The sequence below is a fragment of the Palaemon carinicauda genome, chromosome 24 (genome assembly GCF_036898095.1).
Source record: "Palaemon carinicauda isolate YSFRI2023 chromosome 24, ASM3689809v2, whole genome shotgun sequence".
Classification (NCBI taxonomy): Eukaryota; Metazoa; Arthropoda; class Malacostraca; order Decapoda; family Palaemonidae; genus Palaemon; species Palaemon carinicauda.
In genome coordinates this window covers 9,307,715-9,327,714 of record NC_090748.1, presented here as the reverse complement: position 1 = coordinate 9,327,714, position 20,000 = coordinate 9,307,715, and the positions used below count along the sequence as shown (strand labels likewise).

The window sequence follows — 20,000 nt, the reverse complement described above, 5'->3', positions numbered from 1 at the left end:
TGTTTGTAAAGTGGGAAAGTTACTTGTAGTGTTTGTAAAGTAGGGAAGCTATTTGTAGTGTTTGTAAAGTGGGAAAGTTACTTGTAATATTTGTAAAAAGGGGAAGTTACTTGTAGTGTTTGTAAAGTGGGAAAGTTACTTGTAATATTTGTAAAAAGGGGAAGTTACTTGTAGTGTTTGTAAAGTGGGAAAGTTACTTGTAATATTTGTAAAAAGGGGAAGTTACTTGTAGTGTTTGTAAAGTGGGAAAGTTACTTGTAATATTTGTAAAAAGGGGAAGTTACTTGTAGTGTTTGTAAAGTGGGAAAGTTAATTGTAGTGTTTGTAAAGTAGGGAAGCTATTTGTAGTGTTTGTAAAGTGGGAAAGTTACTTGTAATATTTGTAAAAAGGGGAAGTTACTTGTAGTGTTTGTAAAGTGGGAAAGTTAATTGTAGTGTTTGTAAAGTAGGGAAGCTATTTGTAGTGTTTGTAAAGTGGGAAAGTTACTTGTAATATTTGTAAAAAGGGGAAGTTACTTGTAGTGTTTGTAAAGTGGGAAAGTTACTTGTAATATTTGTAAAAAGGGGAAGTTACTTGTAGTGTTTGTAAAGTGGGAAAGTTACTTGTAATATTTGTAAAAAGGGGAAGTTACTTGTAGTGTTTGTAAAGTGGGAAAGTTAATTGTAGTGTTTGTAAAGTAGGGAAGCTATTTGTAGTGTTTGTAAAGTGGGAAAGTTACTTGTAATATTTGTAAAAAGGGGAAGTTACTTGTAGTGTTTGTAAAGTGGGAAAGTTAATTGTAGTGTTTGTAAAGTAGGGAAGCTATTTGTAGTGTTTGTAAAGTGGGAAAGTTACTTGTAATATTTGTAAAAAGGGGAAGTTACTTGTAGTGTTTGTAAAGTGGGAAAGTTACTTGTAATATTTGTAAAAAGGGGAAGTTACTTGTAGTGTTTGTAAAGTGGGAAAGTTAATTGTAGTGTTTGTAAAGTAGGGAAGCTATTTGTAGTGTTTGTAAAGTGGGAAAGTTACTTTTAATATTTGTAAAAAGGGGAAGTTACTTGTAGTGTTTGTAAAGTGGGAAAGTTAATTGTAGTGTTTGTAAAGTAGGGAAGCTATTTGTAGTGTTTGTAAAGTGGGAAAGTTAATTGTAGTGTTTGTAAAGTAGGGAAGCTATTTGTAGTGTTTGTAAAGTGGGAAAGTTACTTGTAATATTTGTAAAAAGGGGAAGTTACTTGTAGTGTTTGTAAAGTGGGAAAGTTAATTGTAGTGTTTGTAAAGTAGGGAAGCTATTTGTAGTGTTTGTAAAGTGGGAAAGTTACTTGTAATATTTGTAAAAAGGGGAAGTTACTTGTAGTGTTTGTAAAGTGGGAAAGTTACTTGTAATATTTGTAAAAAGGGGAAGTTACTTGTAGTGTTTGTAAAGTGGGAAAGTTAATTGTAGTGTTTGTAAAGTAGGGAAGCTATTTGTAGTGTTTGTAAAGTGGGAAAGTTACTTGTAATATTTGTAAAAAGGGGAAGTTACTTGTAGTGTTTGTAAAGTGGGAAAGTTAATTGTAGTGTTTGTAAAGTAGGGAAGCTATTTGTAGTGTTTGTAAAGTGGGAAAGTTACTTGTAATATTTGTAAAAAGGGGAAGTTACTTGTAGTGTTTGTAAAGTGGGAAAGTTAATTGTAGTGTTTGTAAAGTAGGGAAGCTATTTGTAGTGTTTGTAAAGTGGGAAAGTTACTTGTAATATTTGTAAAAAGGGGAAGTTACTTGTAGTGTTTGTAAAGTGGGAAAGTTACTTGTAATATTTGTAAAAAGGGGAAGTTACTTGTAGTGTTTGTAAAGTGGGAAAGTTAATTGTAGTGTTTGTAAAGTAGGGAAGCTATTTGTAGTGTTTGTAAAGTGGGAAAGTTACTTGTAATATTTGTAAAAAGGGGAAGTTACTTGTAGTGTTTGTAAAGTGGGAAAGTTAATTGTAGTGTTTGTAAAGTAGGGAAGCTATTTGTAGTGTTTGTAAAGTGGGAAAGTTACTTGTAATATTTGTAAAAAGGGGAAGTTACTTGTAGTGTTTGTAAAGTGGGAAAGTTAATTGTAGTGTTTGTAAAGTAGGGAAGCTATTTGTAGTGTTTGTAAAGTGGGAAAGTTACTTGTAATATTTGTAAAAAGGGGAAGTTACTTGTAGTGTTTGTAAAGTGGGAAAGTTACTTGTAATATTTGTAAAAAGGGGAAGTTACTTGTAGTGTTTGTAAAGTGGGAAAGTTACTTGTAATATTTGTAAAAAGGGGAAGTTACTTGTAGTGTTTGTAAAGTGGGAAAGTTAATTGTAGTGTTTGTAAAGTAGGGAAGCTATTTGTAGTGTTTGTAAAGTGGGAAAGTTACTTGTAATATTTGTAAAAAGGGGAAGTTACTTGTAGTGTTTGTAAAGTGGGAAAGTTAATTGTAGTGTTTGTAAAGTAGGGAAGCTATTTGTAGTGTTTGTAAAGTGGGAAAGTTACTTGTAATATTTGTAAAAAGGGGAAGTTACTTGTAGTGTTTGTAAAGTGGGAAAGTTACTTGTAATATTTGTAAAAAGGGGAAGTTACTTGTAGTGTTTGTAAAGTGGGAAAGTTACTTGTAATATTTGTAAAAAGGGGAAGTTACTTGTAGTGTTTGTAAAGTGGGAAAGTTAATTGTAGTGTTTGTAAAGTAGGGAAGCTATTTGTAGTGTTTGTAAAGTGGGAAAGTTACTTGTAATATTTGTAAAAAGGGGAAGTTACTTGTAGTGTTTGTAAAGTGGGAAAGTTAATTGTAGTGTTTGTAAAGTAGGGAAGCTATTTGTAGTGTTTGTAAAGTGGGAAAGTTACTTGTAATATTTGTAAAAAGGGGAAGTTACTTGTAGTGTTTGTAAAGTGGGAAAGTTACTTGTAATATTTGTAAAAAGGGGAAGTTACTTGTAGTGTTTGTAAAGTGGGAAAGTTACTTGTAATATTTGTAAAAAGGGGAAGTTACTTGTAGTGTTTGTAAAGTGGGAAAGTTAATTGTAGTGTTTGTAAAGTAGGGAAGCTATTTGTAGTGTTTGTAAAGTGGGAAAGTTACTTGTAATATTTGTAAAAAGGGGAAGTTACTTGTAGTGTTTGTAAAGTGGGAAAGTTAATTGTAGTGTTTGTAAAGTAGGGAAGCTATTTGTAGTGTTTGTAAAGTGGGAAAGTTACTTGTAATATTTGTAAAAAGGGGAAGTTACTTGTAGTGTTTGTAAAGTGGGAAAGTTACTTGTAATATTTGTAAAAAGGGGAAGTTACTTGTAGTGTTTGTAAAGTGGGAAAGTTAATTGTAGTGTTTGTAAAGTAGGGAAGCTATTTGTAGTGTTTGTAAAGTGGGAAAGTTACTTGTAATATTTGTAAAAAGGGGAAGTTACTTGTAGTGTTTGTAAAGTGGGAAAGTTAATTGTAGTGTTTGTAAAGTAGGGAAGCTATTTGTAGTGTTTGTAAAGTGGGAAAGTTACTTGTAATATTTGTAAAAAGGGGAAGTTACTTGTAGTGTTTGTAAAGTGGGAAAGTTACTTGTAATATTTGTAAAAAGGGGAAGTTACTTGTAGTGTTTGTAAAGTGGGAAAGTTAATTGTAGTGTTTGTAAAGTAGGGAAGCTATTTGTAGTGTTTGTAAAGTGGGAAAGTTACTTGTAATATTTGTAAAAAGGGGAAGTTACTTGTAGTGTTTGTAAAGTGGGAAAGTTACTTGTAATATTTGTAAAAAGGGGAAGTTACTTGTAGTGTTTGTAAAGTGGGAAAGTTAATTGTAGTGTTTGTAAAGTAGGGAAGCTATTTGTAGTGTTTGTAAAGTGGGAAAGTTACTTGTAATATTTGTAAAAAGGGGAAGTTACTTGTAGTGTTTGTAAAGTGGGAAAGTTACTTGTAATATTTGTAAAAAGGGGAAGTTACTTGTAGTGTTTGTAAAGTGGGAAAGTTAATTGTAGTGTTTGTAAAGTAGGGAAGCTATTTGTAGTGTTTGTAAAGTGGGAAAGTTACTTGTAGTGTTTGTAAAGTGGGAAAGTTACTTGTAATACTTGTAAAGTGGGGAAGTTACTTGTAGTGTTTGTAAAGTGGGGAAGTTACTTTTAATACTTGTAAAGTGGGGAAATTACTTGTAGAGTTTGTAAAGTGGGGAAGTTATTTGTAGAGTTTGTAAAGTGGGGAAGTTACTTGTAGTGTTTGTAAAATGGGGAAGTTACTTGTAATACTTGTAAAGTGGGGAAGTTACTTGTAGAGTTTGTCAAGTTGGAAAGTTATTTGTAGTGTTTGTAAAGTGAGAAATTTACTTGTAGTATTTGTAAAGTGAGAAAGTTACTTATAGTGTTTGTAAAGTGAGAAAGTTACTTGTAGTGTATGGTTTTTGAGGTATTCTTAAGTATTCAAATATTACTTCATTCATTATTATTTTAGCTGTGTACTCATGTTTCCGATATACAGTTAATTCAAATGGTGATAGTCAAAGCCCCCTATACTAAGTTGATAGCCTGCTATGAGTGATATATTTGAATAGATTTAATTGGGTTCAATTCTATAACAGGTTTATTAAATAACATCATTATCAGACAAAAAAAAAAATTATAATGAATTATGAAACTCGACTTTCAGTAAAATTTTTTTTAGTGCATTTGCTTTTTATATAGCTTGAAATGGCAGGGGTAAGGAACAGTGACATTGCCCTATCAAGCAGGACAATGCCCTAGAGACTGACCAAATATACATATGATCAGCGCCCAAGCCAGGAACAAGGAAGGTCAGGCAATGGCTTCTGATGACTCGGCAGATAGACCTACTGTATATGTTTCCTCCCAACGCCCCATCCTTAGCTCACAAGGATGGTGAGGTTACAGCGACCAAAGGAACTAACGAGTTTGTATGGGACTCGAACCCCAGTCTGGCGTTCACCAGTCAGGGACGTTACCACATCGGCCAGCGCAACCTTAATTACAGAGTATATTAATTTCTTTCATATAAAATAAGACGTAACGGAAGAGAGTTATAAGATATTATCAACAAGTCGAGATAATGTTGTACCCTGTTCAGCTTTGATTTCAATAACACCATCAGAGGTGACTTGTGTGGAAATAAGTTTAGAAATCTATTGACGATTTCCTCCTGGTGTGTATATAAGGAAACGTAAACACGGAAGACACTGATGGGAAGTTGGAACACCGCTTTTCCAAACATTGAAAAACCTTCACGATTTCGTGACAAATGGCATGGTAATGGTGTTGGTATAATTACCATTGCAAAATAATTAAAAATTATATGTTAATGTATAGAAACGAGGATATTGAAAAATGAATCTTATGGTCAGAGACAATATAAAACATTTTTTGAGCTGTTATCAATAGTAATATTGGTATAATTGCCATTGCAAGGGCATGAATAACAGTAGGTTAATGTATAGAAATGACGATATGGAAAAATAAACCTTACGGTCAGAGACAATTTAAAACAATCGTTAAGCTGTTTAAAGGCCGGTCATGAATGGCAGAGGAAAGGGACAATGACATTGCCTTATCAAGCAGGACAATGCCCTAGAGACTGACCGTATACACATATGATCAGCACCCGCCCCCCCCCTCTCCACCCAAGCTAGGACCAAGGAGGGACAGGCAATGGCTACAGATGACTCAGCATATAGACCTATAGGCCCCCCCCCCCCCCTTCCATCCTTAGCTCACAAGGATGGTGAAATTGCAGCGACTAAAGGAACTAACGAGTTTGAGCGTAACCTCTCACCTCAAATGTTTTGGGTAAACTGGCTAATGCAGGGCTGCCGCCTGCCAGGTTTTCTGAATGAGAAAATGCCAACTTCTAATCAGCTGTAGCTTTAAAAGTCCAACCCATTAGTAAAAATGGCCAAAAATATAACATTTAAGGCCAAACTTTCTTTTTATGAAAATGCTAACGGCCAACCAATTTTTTAAAAAAGGCCAAATTTGACGTTTTTGGCCTGAAAAAGGCCAAATTCGACGTTTTTGGCCTGAAAAAGGCCAACCTGGCAACCCTGGACTAACGGGCCAATTTTTCCATCCAGCCTGCAAGTTCTACAACTAACGCATCAGGAATTTAAATGTCCCAGTGCAGAGGCTGTACCAACCGCACTAAAAAGAACCAGAATAAACATGTCTGCGTTTTTCCTCTTTAACATTGTCTGTTTCTCGAACATGAAAATTCCTGTTGCCTTGAGGTTTTGTATATAAAGGAAAGTGTTCTTTTGAAAATTTACTCAGTTGATTGCTTCCTGCCTTTGAGTCACAACCTTTCTCTCGACCCGTCACAAGGCCTTGCAATCTCGGTGGCGCCACGGTCGAACCCCGTTCTGGCGATCGCCAGGCAAGGACATTACCAGCAGGCCACCACAATAGTAAACATGTGATCACAAATGATTTATACGCATTTGTGGCATACGCCGACTGAGAGGGGGCCTTTCCGAAATGACCTGGCCAAAAGGTAAATCAGCTGTTGCTAACATCACACACTGCTGGTAATCCTTTTAATGGGCGGCCTCTTTACGATCAGAGAATGCGGAGTATTTCCTGCTTGGCGGTTTGCCCAGTATATGGATGCTATCTTTTTTTTATTACCCCGTATTTATGGGATTTAACGGTGAGAGCTGAGGCGTAGGCCTACTTTTGACCCCCCCCCCCCACCAAAAAAAAGAAAAAAACAAACATAACATAACATAACATTCGTAAACGCTTGTTTATTGTTGTATTTTCCCCAATGTATCTTAAATTCGTGGCTTCTGGAGCACTATGATTGTGGAAAATGAAATATCCAGTCCAACTCTGATAATTATGATAATAATATTAATAATAATAATGATAATAATAATAATAATAATAATAATAATAATAATAATAATAATAATAATGATGATATTAATAATGATAATATTAATAATAATTGTGGAAATTAAAATATCCAGTCCAACTCTGATAATGATAATAATAATAATAATAATAATAATAATCATAATAATAATAATAATAATAATAATAATAATAATAATAATGTCCCATCCTACGTTTATGGTCGTACATATTCATTTTTTTTTTCAAAATACATATATCTATAAATTCAGAGCTCTTTGTTAAATACATTGTTATAACATGATTTTTTTCATGTTGAAATACAGTATTAACGTTCAAGTAATTCTCGCAATTACATCTAGAAGAAAAAATGTCTATAAAATCTAAAATGTGTTTTGTTTTTAGATAAAAGATTGATGTTTTTCAATATTTATTTTTAGGTATTCAAGCTAAGTGCTATGGACAGATCAGCCTATTAAGTTAACGAACTTTGGTTTATTAAATACATATTCACCCAAATTAAACAACTATTATGAGATTTAAAGCTGAAGGGAAATATAAGAAATGCAACAGATGAAAGCCTTGAAAAAGAGAAAGATTTTCAAAAAGAATATTTTATGAATTATGCATATCATTGTCTTTGGCCAGAATTTGAATTATATATATATATATATATATATATATATATATATATATATATATATATATATAAAATTCCCATTAGAACGAATTTTTTCTCCCTATAGTTTTTCTTCTTTATTCTTTTTTGTTCATACACCTTTCACATTTTCACTTTCACTTTGCTTTTGGTGTTATCATATCTTTTTATCTTCTACTAGGAAATACACATTAGCAATCTTACAATTTATAACAAATATACATCATAGTATATTCACATGAGTGTATTCGTTGATATGACTATGGCAGAGACATTAAAAACTACGAATATATACGACCAGTTTTTGGAATCAAGAAATCCACTCATTTTGCGATGTGAATTCTTTGAAGATTTTATATGAATCTCTCTCTCTCTCTCTCTCTCTCTCTCTCTCTCTCTCTCTCTCTCTCTCTCTCTCTCTCTCTCTCTCTCTCTCTCTCTCTCTCTAAAAGCAAAAGTTATTTTTGCACTTCATTTCTACTGACAAATATTTTTGATAAATTTGTATGTCATTTCAACAAATGTGTCCTCACTCTAACCTCTGATATTAACATCGTGTGAACCTTAATTGTGTTGTATGTCCCCGCTAATATGTTTTGCTTGAGTTTGTTTGAATAATTTTGATTCTGGAGTTTTTTTTTTTTTTTTTTTTTTTTTCCAATCTCAGACAAATGGATTTCCGTTGATGTGGTTCCTATCTTTAGTGTGATGGACATTTCATTTGATCAGTATGAAAATGCCTTTTCTTTTTTCGAAAAGTGAAGTTTCCCTCGGGAAATATGTTAAAAGAAACTCAAAGTTTTAAGTATGTTTTATTTTTTACAATCCTGTACTGATTATGGTCATAGAATAATTTCCGACTCTTTTATTATCATATATATATATATATATATATATATATATATATATATATATTTATTTATATATATATTTATATACAATATATATATATATATATATATATGTATATTATATATATATATGTATATGTATATATATATATATATATATATATATATATATATATATGTATTTATGTATATATATACATACTGTATAAATATGTATATATATATATTTATATATATATATATATATATATATATATATATATATATATGACTTATATCCTAGAGCTAAACGACATTTGTATCAAACTAAATTATTTTTTTATTTTTACTCATTTCAGAAGATAATGTTGATTTTCGACTTATGCCAAAAGGTTAGAATTTCGTGGTTTCTTCGTTTGATTTTCATTAATTGTAAAAAAAAAAAAATAAACAAAATTTATCCAGCACCTCAGATATTCGACCAAACATCATTTATGTATCATTTGGAAAAACGCACTAAAGTGTCGATTTTATGTTTATCGTAATGGAAATTTAATTAATTTATTCAATTTAATTAATTTATTCAATTTAATTAATTTAATTAATTTAATTAATTTCGGTATATTCTAAGTTAGTTCAGGTGATTAGATATATGATCTGATATGCTCTGTCTTGCCTGCTCCGGTATATTGGATAGTTCCAAGTATGAGATTTCATATGATCACTTTGTTCTTAGAACAAAATTTATAAAGAACAATGCACAATTGAACTTCTCACACACGACCAATTTTTAGTATTAAAGGTTTAAAGGCCGCTCATGAATGGCAGAGGCAAGGGGCAGTGACATTACCCTATCAAACAGGACAATGCCGTAGAGACTGACCATATTACATATGATCAGCGCCGAAGACCCCTCTCCACCCAAGTTGGGACCAAGGAGGGCCAGACAATGGCTGCTGATGCCTCAGCAGATAGACATATTGGCTCCCTCAAACCCCCCATTCTTAGCTAACAAGGATGTTGAGGTTCCAGCGACCAAATAAACTAACGAGTTTGAGCGGGACTCGAACCCTATTCTGGCAATCACCCGGCAAGGACGCTACCACCAGGCCACCACATACCCCTACTTTAATTGAAAAATCTCCAACTTTTGTGTGAAATTAGTTACGAAATTTTGACAGGTATTGTTATTCACTGATCACATATATGCAATGCATAGCCTACACTTTTAATTGTTTTGTTTTTACTATAACATTTTATATCAGGTTTAGCTGCAGTTATCATGATTTTTCATGTAGCAGGTCTTACCATATCAGCTTTAGCTGTCTTCATTATCATTTATCATTTAGCAGTTCTTACTAGGCTATATCAGCTTTAGCTACAGTCATTATAATTTTTCACATAACAGTTCTTACTATATCAGCTTTAGCTGAAGTTATTTTATGTTTCCAAATAGCAGTTCTTACCATATCAGCTTTAGCTGCAGACGTTATAATTTGTCATATAGCAGTTCTTACTATATCAGCTTTAGCTGCAGTCATAATACTTATGTAGCAGTTTTTACTATATCAGCTTTAGCTGAAGTTATTTTATGTTTCCAAATAGCAGTTCTTACTATATCAGCTTTAGCTGAAGTTATTTTATGTTTCCAAATAGCAGTTCTTACTATATCAGCTTTAGCTGCAGTCATAATTTTTATGTAGCAGTTCTTACTATATGAACTTTAGCTGTGGTCATTATCATTTTTCACATAGCTGTTCTTGCATTAAGTTCTTTAATTCAGTGTCTCTGCCCAACCAAGAACCACGCAAGTACCTACCTGCTGGACACTGCAGTGTAATAAATGGTCAGAAGATGGACCAGGCGGACGGGGAATGGTTCCTCCCTAAAATAGAGACATTGGCTCCTTACACCTGGTAGTTGGCAGTCGTAACATATGCTGGAAATGAAAAAATATTAAGTGATAAGACTTTCGGCCCACTCGCGACCTCTTTGCCATTTCATCTTTCCGAGTGCAGTCAATAACCTTCGAGGTATTAGGGGTGGGGTGGGGGTGGGGGTTAGGAAATGGCCACCGTAATGAGATTTTAGGAAAGTTTTCTTCTCAGCATTGCTTTTCGATTTTATTTCTAAGGCGATTTTATGATATACACTTTTCGAATTTTTTCTTAGGAGATTTTATGATAGACAGTTTTCGATTTTTTTTTTTTTTTTGATATACACTTTTCGAATTTTTTCTTAGGAGATTTTATGATATACACTTTTCGGATTTTGTAAAGCATATTTTCTGCTATACAATTTTCGAATATTTTCCTAAGAGATTTTATGATATACACATTTCGGTTTCTTTTCATAGCAGATTTTATGATATACACTTTACCGGGGTTTTTTTTCTTAGCATATTTTATCTTATACACTTTTCGTTTTTTCCCCCTAGCAGATTTTATGATAGTGTTTTTCCCCTAGCAGATTTTATGATAAACACTATGCGATTTCTTTCTTAGCAGTTTTAATTATATATATATCATCAATATAAAGTAATACATGTGGACCCCTATTTTCAATCGGATAAATTAACGTAATGGTTAAACTTGGTGTTTTTCCAAATGATGCTATTAAATATTTCAGAGGGCCTAATTTCCGAAAATGCTTTTGCAGAAGAAAAATGAATTGCATAATGATGGAGTATGGAGTATTTGTAACATTACCACATTTGATAATCCTTCCAGTTATTATTATTATTCCTATCCAAGCTGCAACCCTAATTGGAAAAGCAAGATGCTATAAGCCGAAGGGTTCCAACAGGGAAAAATAGCCCAGCGAGGAAAGGAAATGAGGAAATAAACGCTATAAGAAATAGTGAAAAATTAAAATAAAGTATTTTAAAAAAACATTAGTAACATTAAGACAGATAATTAATATATAGACTATAAAAAGACTCATGTCAGCCTGTTCAACATAAAAAGTGAACAGCGTGAACCCTGTAGAATACATTCATGAAATTTCTACTCGTAAGTAACCTTTTGAAAGGTTTATTGATCCAATGAATATATTACACAAAGATAAAAGGAATGATTGAAGTCTCAAATAAGAAATCCGAGTTTTATGCAATATCTGAGGTGGTGGAAGATTGATTTTGAGGTTAACAAATTAACAAATAGCCGTTAGTTTCCTTGTTATTAACAGTAGATACCTTGTTTTTAACCTTATCAATTATGACTTGAAATATGATTTAGAAATGTTGCCATCCGCATGTCAATCATATATTAATTTAAGAGTGATTTTTTGTTTAGAATTAGAAAATATATTTTTGTGTGTGTATTTTTTTTTTATAACATTTGATTAATTTCCTTATAACTTACGTGTTTCATATAAATTTATTTTTCGTTTGGACTAATATATTTTGTTTTGATTAATTAACTTGTTATCACTTTAAAGAAATAATATATTTAACCTTTAATATCGTCCTCTAAGTCTATACATCTTGTATAAGAAACCCACTTTTCCATAAAAGAAATATTTACAATAAGTGAATTAATGAAAATTTCACAAGAATTAATGTTATAGAAATGTTTTCAACATTCATATAGCAATATTCTAGGTGTATCCGTTGAATCTTATTTTGATGAAGAAAATACTTTTCTTAATTACGTATCATCTTAATTCTTTATTTTAAAACATTTATCACAATAATAGGCTGAAGGAAATTTACTTAGATTCCTGTACACTCATATCTATATCTATATCTATATCTATCTATATATATCTATATATAAATATATATATATATATATATATATATATATATATATATATTTATATATATATATATATATATATATATATATATATGCTGTATATAGGACATATCTAGAGACGAAAAGCATCAGGATTCACTGTATATTATTGCATCCTATTGTTTTACGCATACACACACACACACACACACACACACACACACACACACATATATATATATATATATATATATATATATATATATATATATCTGCTTGATTAAATATATTTACTGTTCTGATCAGTCAATTCAAGGAACCAGTGGTTAGAATTTCATTTGTTAAAATTTTCGGTGAAAATTATCATGACTCGTACTAATTGAAGTAAGTAATCAAAAGGCAATGTTGATGCGCATTTGTTTCAGCTACCTTGTCTTTTTATAAAAAAAGGGTGATTAGTTTGTAGGTGATGAATGCCATTTTGAAAACTCTTTCTAATAGTAATACATAGGGAATTTTTTTCTCAAGTTCTCAACCTTTCACGACCTTTGAACTCTTTGGGTCAATGGCTTCAAAGTGTCACCTTTAAAAAAAAGCATCTACTAAGGTTAAGTTTCAGTTTTTCATATATTTTGTTTTCCTTTTTTTGTGAAATAGGCTGCTTCCCTGTTCCTTTGTCCATTTCTATGCTATATCCCTTTGTAAAAGCTGTGACTTTGTCAGTCTAGATCTTTATGCTTTACTGATTACGAAACGGTTTAAGAGTATCCATTTACGAAAGAATTGAGGATTTCTATTTTTCATTAATCACAATGACGAAATCGAGTGTTTATTGATTTTATTTCGAACTTATGAATCTCCTAAATTATAAGCCGTCATTTCTCCACAATAGACGTTGTTATATATCTAGTAAAGGTTTAAAGGCCCCTCGTGAATGGCAGAGGCAAGGGACAGTGACATTGCCCAACAAGCAGGACAATGCCCTAGAGACGGACCATATTACATATGATTAGCGGCCAAGCCCACTCTCCACCCAAGCTAGGACCAAGGAGATTCAGGTTATGGCTGCTGATGACTCAGCAGATAGACCTGTAGGCTCCCCCAAACCCCTCTTCCTTAGCTCACAAGGACGGTGAGGTCGCAGCATCCAAATGAACTAATGAGCTTGAGCGGGACTCGAATCCTAGTCTGGTAATCACCAGGCAAGGATGCTACCATCATAGAAATTCATTATTTGTTTGTTTATAGCATCTAATATCTTACCCCAAAGCAACAACAACAACAATAATAAGAATAGGGAAGTGGGGAATATGGGGAAAGGAAGAGTACCCCTGGATACAATCCAGTTTATAGCTCAAAGGCAGGTACTCGGGATGGGAAAGATTAAGGAAATAGGGAGAAAGAGAAGTACAGGAGAAGAATTAAAGAGAGGGGCAGACCCTCTTGCGATATTAGGGAATTGGTGTATTGATTGCGTACCCCAAAGCAAAGATTCATGTAATGTCATATGGCAAGCAACCGTAGAAAATGGAATACGATAATAGGAATATCAATAAGTAACATGATCTCTTTTTATGACTGGTATCTTGTTTATAAGCCATTTTTCCTAGAACCTACTCCCCTGACGTCATCATTATCCTCATCGTAATCGCTGATAAAAAGACGATAAACGTGGATCTCACTGATTACAACAGAAGCTTAACATTGTTCCTTTTTTTCTTCTTTTTTTCCCTTAATCACCACATTCAGTTGGGCTCCTAATTGGCGCTGAATATTCATTCCATCTTGTGTCTCCTGACGAAAACGTTAAACCAACCAACCAACCAAGCCTTCTTTTATTCGTTCCCTGACACCACGGCGCTGGAAACCCCACCCCTTTCCAACCCCCTTACCTCCATATCCCGATGAGGTAACGTCCCTGACTGGTGAACGTCAGGGGTTCGAGTCCAGCTCGAACTCGTTAGTTTCTTTGGTTGCTGCAACCTCACCACTCTTGTGAGCTAATGGATGGAGGGTTTTTTGGGGAGCCTATATGTCTATCTGCTGAGTCATCAGCAGCCATTGCCTGACCCTCCTTGGTGCTAGCTTGGATGGAGAGGGGACTTGGGCGCTGATCATATGTATATATGGTTAGTCTGTAGGGCATTATCCTGCTTGTGATAGGGCAATGTCACTGTCCCTTGCCTGTGCCATTCATGAGTGGCCTTTAAACCTTTAAACCCTATCCCTTGGGTCATTAACTTGCCCTTAATCGCTTCGTGCGACCTGAAGGTATATCCTTTGGGATGGGGCATCCCAAAGGATATGAATTGGATAATATATTTTATGGTGGCCTTTACTTTTTCATAATGAAAGTGAATTGTTCATCCAATGAGAGAGATTAGTTCACCAAACTTTCAACTAGGCTCTGCAAGGCACTAGAAGAATTGGAAGACCCAGGCCTACGTGGCTGAGGACTATGAAGCTTGAAGAAAGGGGTGATGAATGAAGTATTGATATAGAAGCTCAAGACATAGACACCTGGCGAAATCTAACTGAGGCCTTTTGCGTCAATATTATTGTTATTACTACTACTTGCTAAGGTACAACCCTAGTTTGAAAAGCAGGATGCTATAAGCCCCGGGCCCCCAACGTGGAAAATAGCCCAGTGAGGAAACGAAATAAAGAAAAATTAAATATTCTAAGAACAGTAACAACATGAAAATAGACATTTCCCAAATAAACTATAAAATCTTAACAAAACAAAAGGAAGAGAAATAAGATAGGGTGTGCTCGAGTGTACCCTCAAGCAAGAGAACTCTAGGTGTAAGAGGAGATAATAATGATTAATTATAAATGTTTAAATCTATATTTTGGCTGAAAATAAGAAATGACCGCCAGTTAGATGATTATTCAATAAGTGCAATGACATCAAACAGGGTATTATTTTCACCAGTATCTCCTCAAGAAACTCACGCAATGCGGATGTCATGTGAAAGCTGTCGGGTCTGCCGTCCTTCTTTATCTTAACAGAAGAGGGTTTGAGGAGGACCATTAGAGTAATGGTTTGAGGAATCATCCAGAGGGAGGTTACATATAAGGGCTAAATTTGGAAACGGTAATTATGATACACCAATATGAAAAGAATAATGCAAATATTTTGACCATTTAGAGGTTCCAAATTTTATTACTAACATACATCAACAGACTTCGAAAAAGTCAAGTATAACATGATACAATGCCAGGATAGATCGTATATATGGAAGCAAGCAGTGATTATAGCAATAGGATGCGTTTGTTTTGATCAGGCATAGCAGGTCAGTACTTGTTTGAGTATTATGTTGTTAACTGTTATGTAGAGAAGTCTTTGCGAAATCCTATTGAAAAAAAAAAAAAAAAAGAAAAAAAAAGCGATTACTTCTATCAGATTACGTTGGTTGTGTTGTGTTCTTTATTTTATTTTGGCTAGAATTATTTTCGGAGATTACTATCAGATTTTTTTTTTTTAATTTATATCTAAGTTCCTTTGTTAAAAGTAGTAAATCATTCAAAATATGAAGAAATTGAATATAAGATAGAAGATCTATTGTATTCGTCAATATATAGTAAACCCTGATTTAAGATAGAAGATCTATTGTGTTTGTCTATATATAGTAAACCCTGATTTAAGATAGAAGATCTATTGTATTTGTCTATATATAGTGAACCCTGATTTAAGATAGAAGATATAGTTATTGTATTTGCTAATATATAGTAAACCCGGATTTAAGATAGAGGATCTGTTGTATTTGTCAATATGATGTATAATAGTTAACCCTGATTTAAAATAGAAGATTTGAGATACTACCGCTAGAGAGTTATGGGGTCTTTTGACTGGCCAGACAGTACTACATTGGATCCTTCTCTCTGGTTACGGTTCATTTTCCCTTTGCCTACACACTCACTGAATAGTCTGGCCTATTTACATATTCTCCTCTCTCCTCATACACCTGACAACACTGATTACCAAATAATTCTTCTTCACTCAAGGGGTTAACTACTGCACTGTAATTGTTCAGTGGCCACTTTCCTCTTGGTAAGGGTAGAAGAGACTCTCTAGCTATGGTAAGCAGCTCTTCTAGGAGAAGGACACTCCAAAATCAAACCATTGTTCTCTAGTCTTGGGTAGTGCCATAACCTCTGTACCATGGTCTTCCACTGCCTTGGTTTAGAGTTCTCTTGCTCGAGGGTACACTCGAGCACACTATTCTATCTTATTTTTCTTCCTCTTGTTTTGTTAAAGTTTTTATAGTTTATAAAGGAGATATTTGTTTTAATATTGTTACTCTCCCAGAAATAATTTATTTTACTTTTTTCTTTTCCTCACTGAGCTATTTTCCCTGTTGGAGCCCCTGGGCTTATAGCATTGTGCTTTTCCAACTAGGGTTGTAGCTTAGCAAGTAATAATAATCTATTGTATATGCCAATATAAGGTAAACCTTGAATTGAAATAGAAGATCTATTGTATATGTCAATATACAGTCAACCTTGATTTGAAATAGAAGATCTATTGTATATGCCAATATATAGATAATCCTGATTTAAGACAGATATGTTGTATTCGCCAATATATAGTAAACCCTGATTTAAGATACAAGATGAATTGTATTTGCCATTATATAGTAAATCCTGATTTAAGATGGATAAATAGTGTTCGTTTGTTGTAACTAAGAAAATGATTCTTCATGATCAGACTGAATCACTTCCAATAAAATCTCTCCACGGATTGGTAGCTTTGATAAGGTCCAGTGACCTGCCCATTAGCCCTTTAGTTAGGCTCAATTTTGGGCTACTGGTCACGACCTTTGAACTCTTTCTACCAAGACCCTCTAACGGTCACACTTGAAAAAAATGCATTAGAAAAACGGTAAATGTATTTTTACCGTTTTAAAAAGGGATATATTGCCGTAAATGGGTGATATTACGGTCACCAATCAGTGAAAGATAAAAACAAAAGAAGGTAAAATTACGGCAGGCTGTATTTTACTGAAAAAAAAGTCTGAGAACAGCATATTTTTACGGAGAATTTCCAATTAAAATTACGTTTAACAGTGCACCTTAAAAGAAAAAAATCTGTAATAGTTCAGATCTCAGTTCTTTTATCTAGTCTTTTGTTCTTTTGTTCCCCCCCCCCCCTTTTTATTAAATAGGCTGCTTCCTTCTTCCTTTGTTCATTTCATTGCGGTATCCCTTTGTAAAGTTTAAAATCCAAACGTTCAAAAGGGAAGCGTCAAAGTCCCGTTGAATGTCCTAATGATTCCAAATACGTCAAAGTCCCGTTGAATGTCCTAATGATTCCAAATACGTCAAAGTCCCGTTGAATATCCTAATGATTCCAAATGCGTCAAAGTCCCGTTGAATGTCCTAATGATTCCAAATACGTCAAAGTCCCGTTGAATGTCCTAATGATTCCAAATGCGTCAAAGTCCCATTGAATGTCCTAATGGTTCCAAATGCGTAAAAGTCCTGTTGAATGTTCCAATGATTCCAAATGCGTCAAAGTCCCGTTGAATGTCCTAATGATTCCAAATGCGTAAAAGTCCCGTTGAATGTTCCAATGATTCCAAATGCGTAAAAGTCCCGTTGAATGTTCCAATGATTCCAAATGCGTCAGAGTCCAGTTGAATGTCCTAACGACTCCAAATGCGTTAAAGTCCCGTTGAATGTCTTAATGATTCCTAATATGTCAAATTCCCGTTGAATGTCCTAATGATTCCAAATGTGTCAAAGTCCCATTGAAGGTGCTAATGATTCCAAATGCGTAAAAGTCCCATTGAATGTCCTAATGACTCTAAATGCGTCAAAGTCCCGTTGAATATCCTAATGATTCCAAATGCGTCAAAGTCCCGTTGAATGTCCTAATGATTCCAAATGCGTCAAAGTCTCATTGAATGTCCTAATGATTCCAAATGCGTAAAAGTCCCATTGAATGTCCTAATGATTTCAAATGCGCCAAAGTCCTGTTGAATGTCCTAATGATTCCAAATGTGTCAAAGCCCTGTGGAATGTCCTAATGATTCCAAATGCGTCAAAGTCCCGTTGAATGCCCTAATGATTCCAAATGTGTCAAAGCCCTGTGGAAGGTCCTAATGATTCCAAATGTGTCAAAGTTCTGTTGAATGTCCTAATGATTCCAAATGCGTCAAAATCCCATTAAAGGTCCCAATGATTCCAAATGCGTCAAAGTCCCGTTGAATGTCCTAATGATTCCAAATGCGTCAAAGTCCCGTTGAATGTCCCAATGATTCCAAATGCGTCAAAGTCCCGTTGAATGTCCTAACGACTCCAAATGCGTCAAAGTCCCGTTGAATGTCCCAATGACTCCAAATGCGTCAAAGTCCCGTTGAATGTCCTAACGACTCCAAATGCGTCAAAGTCCCGTTGAATGTCCCAATGACTCCAAATGCGTCAAAGTCCCGTTGAATGTCCTAACGACTCCAAATGCGTCAAAGTCCCGTTGAATGTCCTAATGACTCCAAATGCGTCAAAGTCCCGTTGAATGTCCTAACGACTCCAAATGCGTCAAAGTCCCGTTGAATGTCCTAATGACTCCAAATGCGTCAAAGTCCCGTTGAATGTCCTAACGATTCCAAATGCGTCAAAGTCCCGTTGAATGTCCTAATGACTCCAAATGCGTCAAAGTCCCGTTGAATGTCCTAACGATTCCAATTGCGTCAAAGTCCCGTTGAATGTCCTAATGACTCCAAATGCGTCAAAGTCCCGTTGAATGTCCTAACGATTCCAAATGCGTCAAAGTCCCGTTGAATGTCCTAATGACTCCAAATGCGTCAAAGTCCCGTTGAATGTCCTAACGACTCCAAATGCGTCAAAGTCCCGTTGAATGTCCTAATGACTCCAAATGCGTCAAAGTCCCGTTGAATGTCCTAACGACTCCAAATGCGTCAAAGTCCCGTTGAATGTCCTAATGATTCCAAATGCGTCAAAGTCCCGTTGAATGTCCTAACGACTCCAAATGCGTCAAAGTCCCGTTGAATGTCCTAATGATTCCAAATGCGTCAAAGTCCCGTTGAATGTCCTAACGACTCCAAATGCGTCAAAGTCCCGTTGAATGTCCTAATGATTCCAAATGCGTCAAAGTCCCGTTGAATGTCCTAATGACTCCAAATGCGTCAAAGTCCCGTTGAATGTCCTAATGATTCCAAATGCGTCAAAGTCCCGTTGAATGTCCTAATGACTCTAAATGCGTCAAAGTCCCGTTGAATGTCCTAATGACTCCAAATGCGTCAAAGTCCCGTTGAATGTCCTAATGATTCCAAATGCGTCAAAGTCCCGTTGAATGTCCTAATGATTCCAAATGCGTCAAAGTCCCGTTGAATGTCCTAATGACTCTAAATGCGTCAAAGTCCCGTTGAATGTCCTAATGATTCCAAATGCGTCAAAGTCCCGTTGAATGTCCTAATGATTCCTAATGCGTAAAAGTCCCGTTGAATGTCCTAATGATTCCAAATGTGTCAAAGTCCCGTTGAATGTCAATGATTCCAAATGCGTCAAAGTCCCGTAGAATGTCCTAATGATTCCAAATGCGTCAAAGTCGCGTTGAATGTTCCAATGATTCCAAATGCGTTAAAGTCCGGTTGAATGTCCTAACGACTCCTAATGCGTAAAAGTCGCGTTGAATGTTCCAATGATTCCAAATGTGTCAAAGTCCGGTTGAATGTCCTAACGACTCCAAATGCGTCAAAGTCCCGTTGAATGTCCTAATGACTCCAAATGCGTCAAAGTCCCGTTGAATGTCCTAATGACTCCAAATGTGTCAAAGTCCCGTTGAATGTCCTAGTGATTCCAATTGTGCCAAAGTCCTGTTGAATGTCTTAGTGATTCCAAATGCGTTAAAGTCCCGTTGAATGTCCTAATGATTCCAAATGCGTCAAAGTCCCGTTGAATGTCCTAATGATTCCAAATGCGTCAAAGTCCCGTTGAATGTCCTAATGACTCTAAATGCGTCAA

At 34.7% G+C, this 20,000-nt stretch overlaps 1 protein-coding gene across 1 annotated transcript in view; it reads left to right on the top strand.

Annotated features, from left to right (window-relative positions):
- Positions 1-20,000, top strand: part of qvr (protein quiver) — a 141,999-nt gene that overhangs the window by 41,244 nt on the left and 80,755 nt on the right. Inside the window, exon 2 of the mRNA XM_068348037.1 lies at positions 8,637-8,669. Within this exon, the coding sequence (XP_068204138.1) occupies positions 8,660-8,669 (10 nt within the window). The 5' untranslated portion in view covers positions 8,637-8,659. The remainder of the gene's footprint in view (positions 1-8,636; positions 8,670-20,000) is intronic.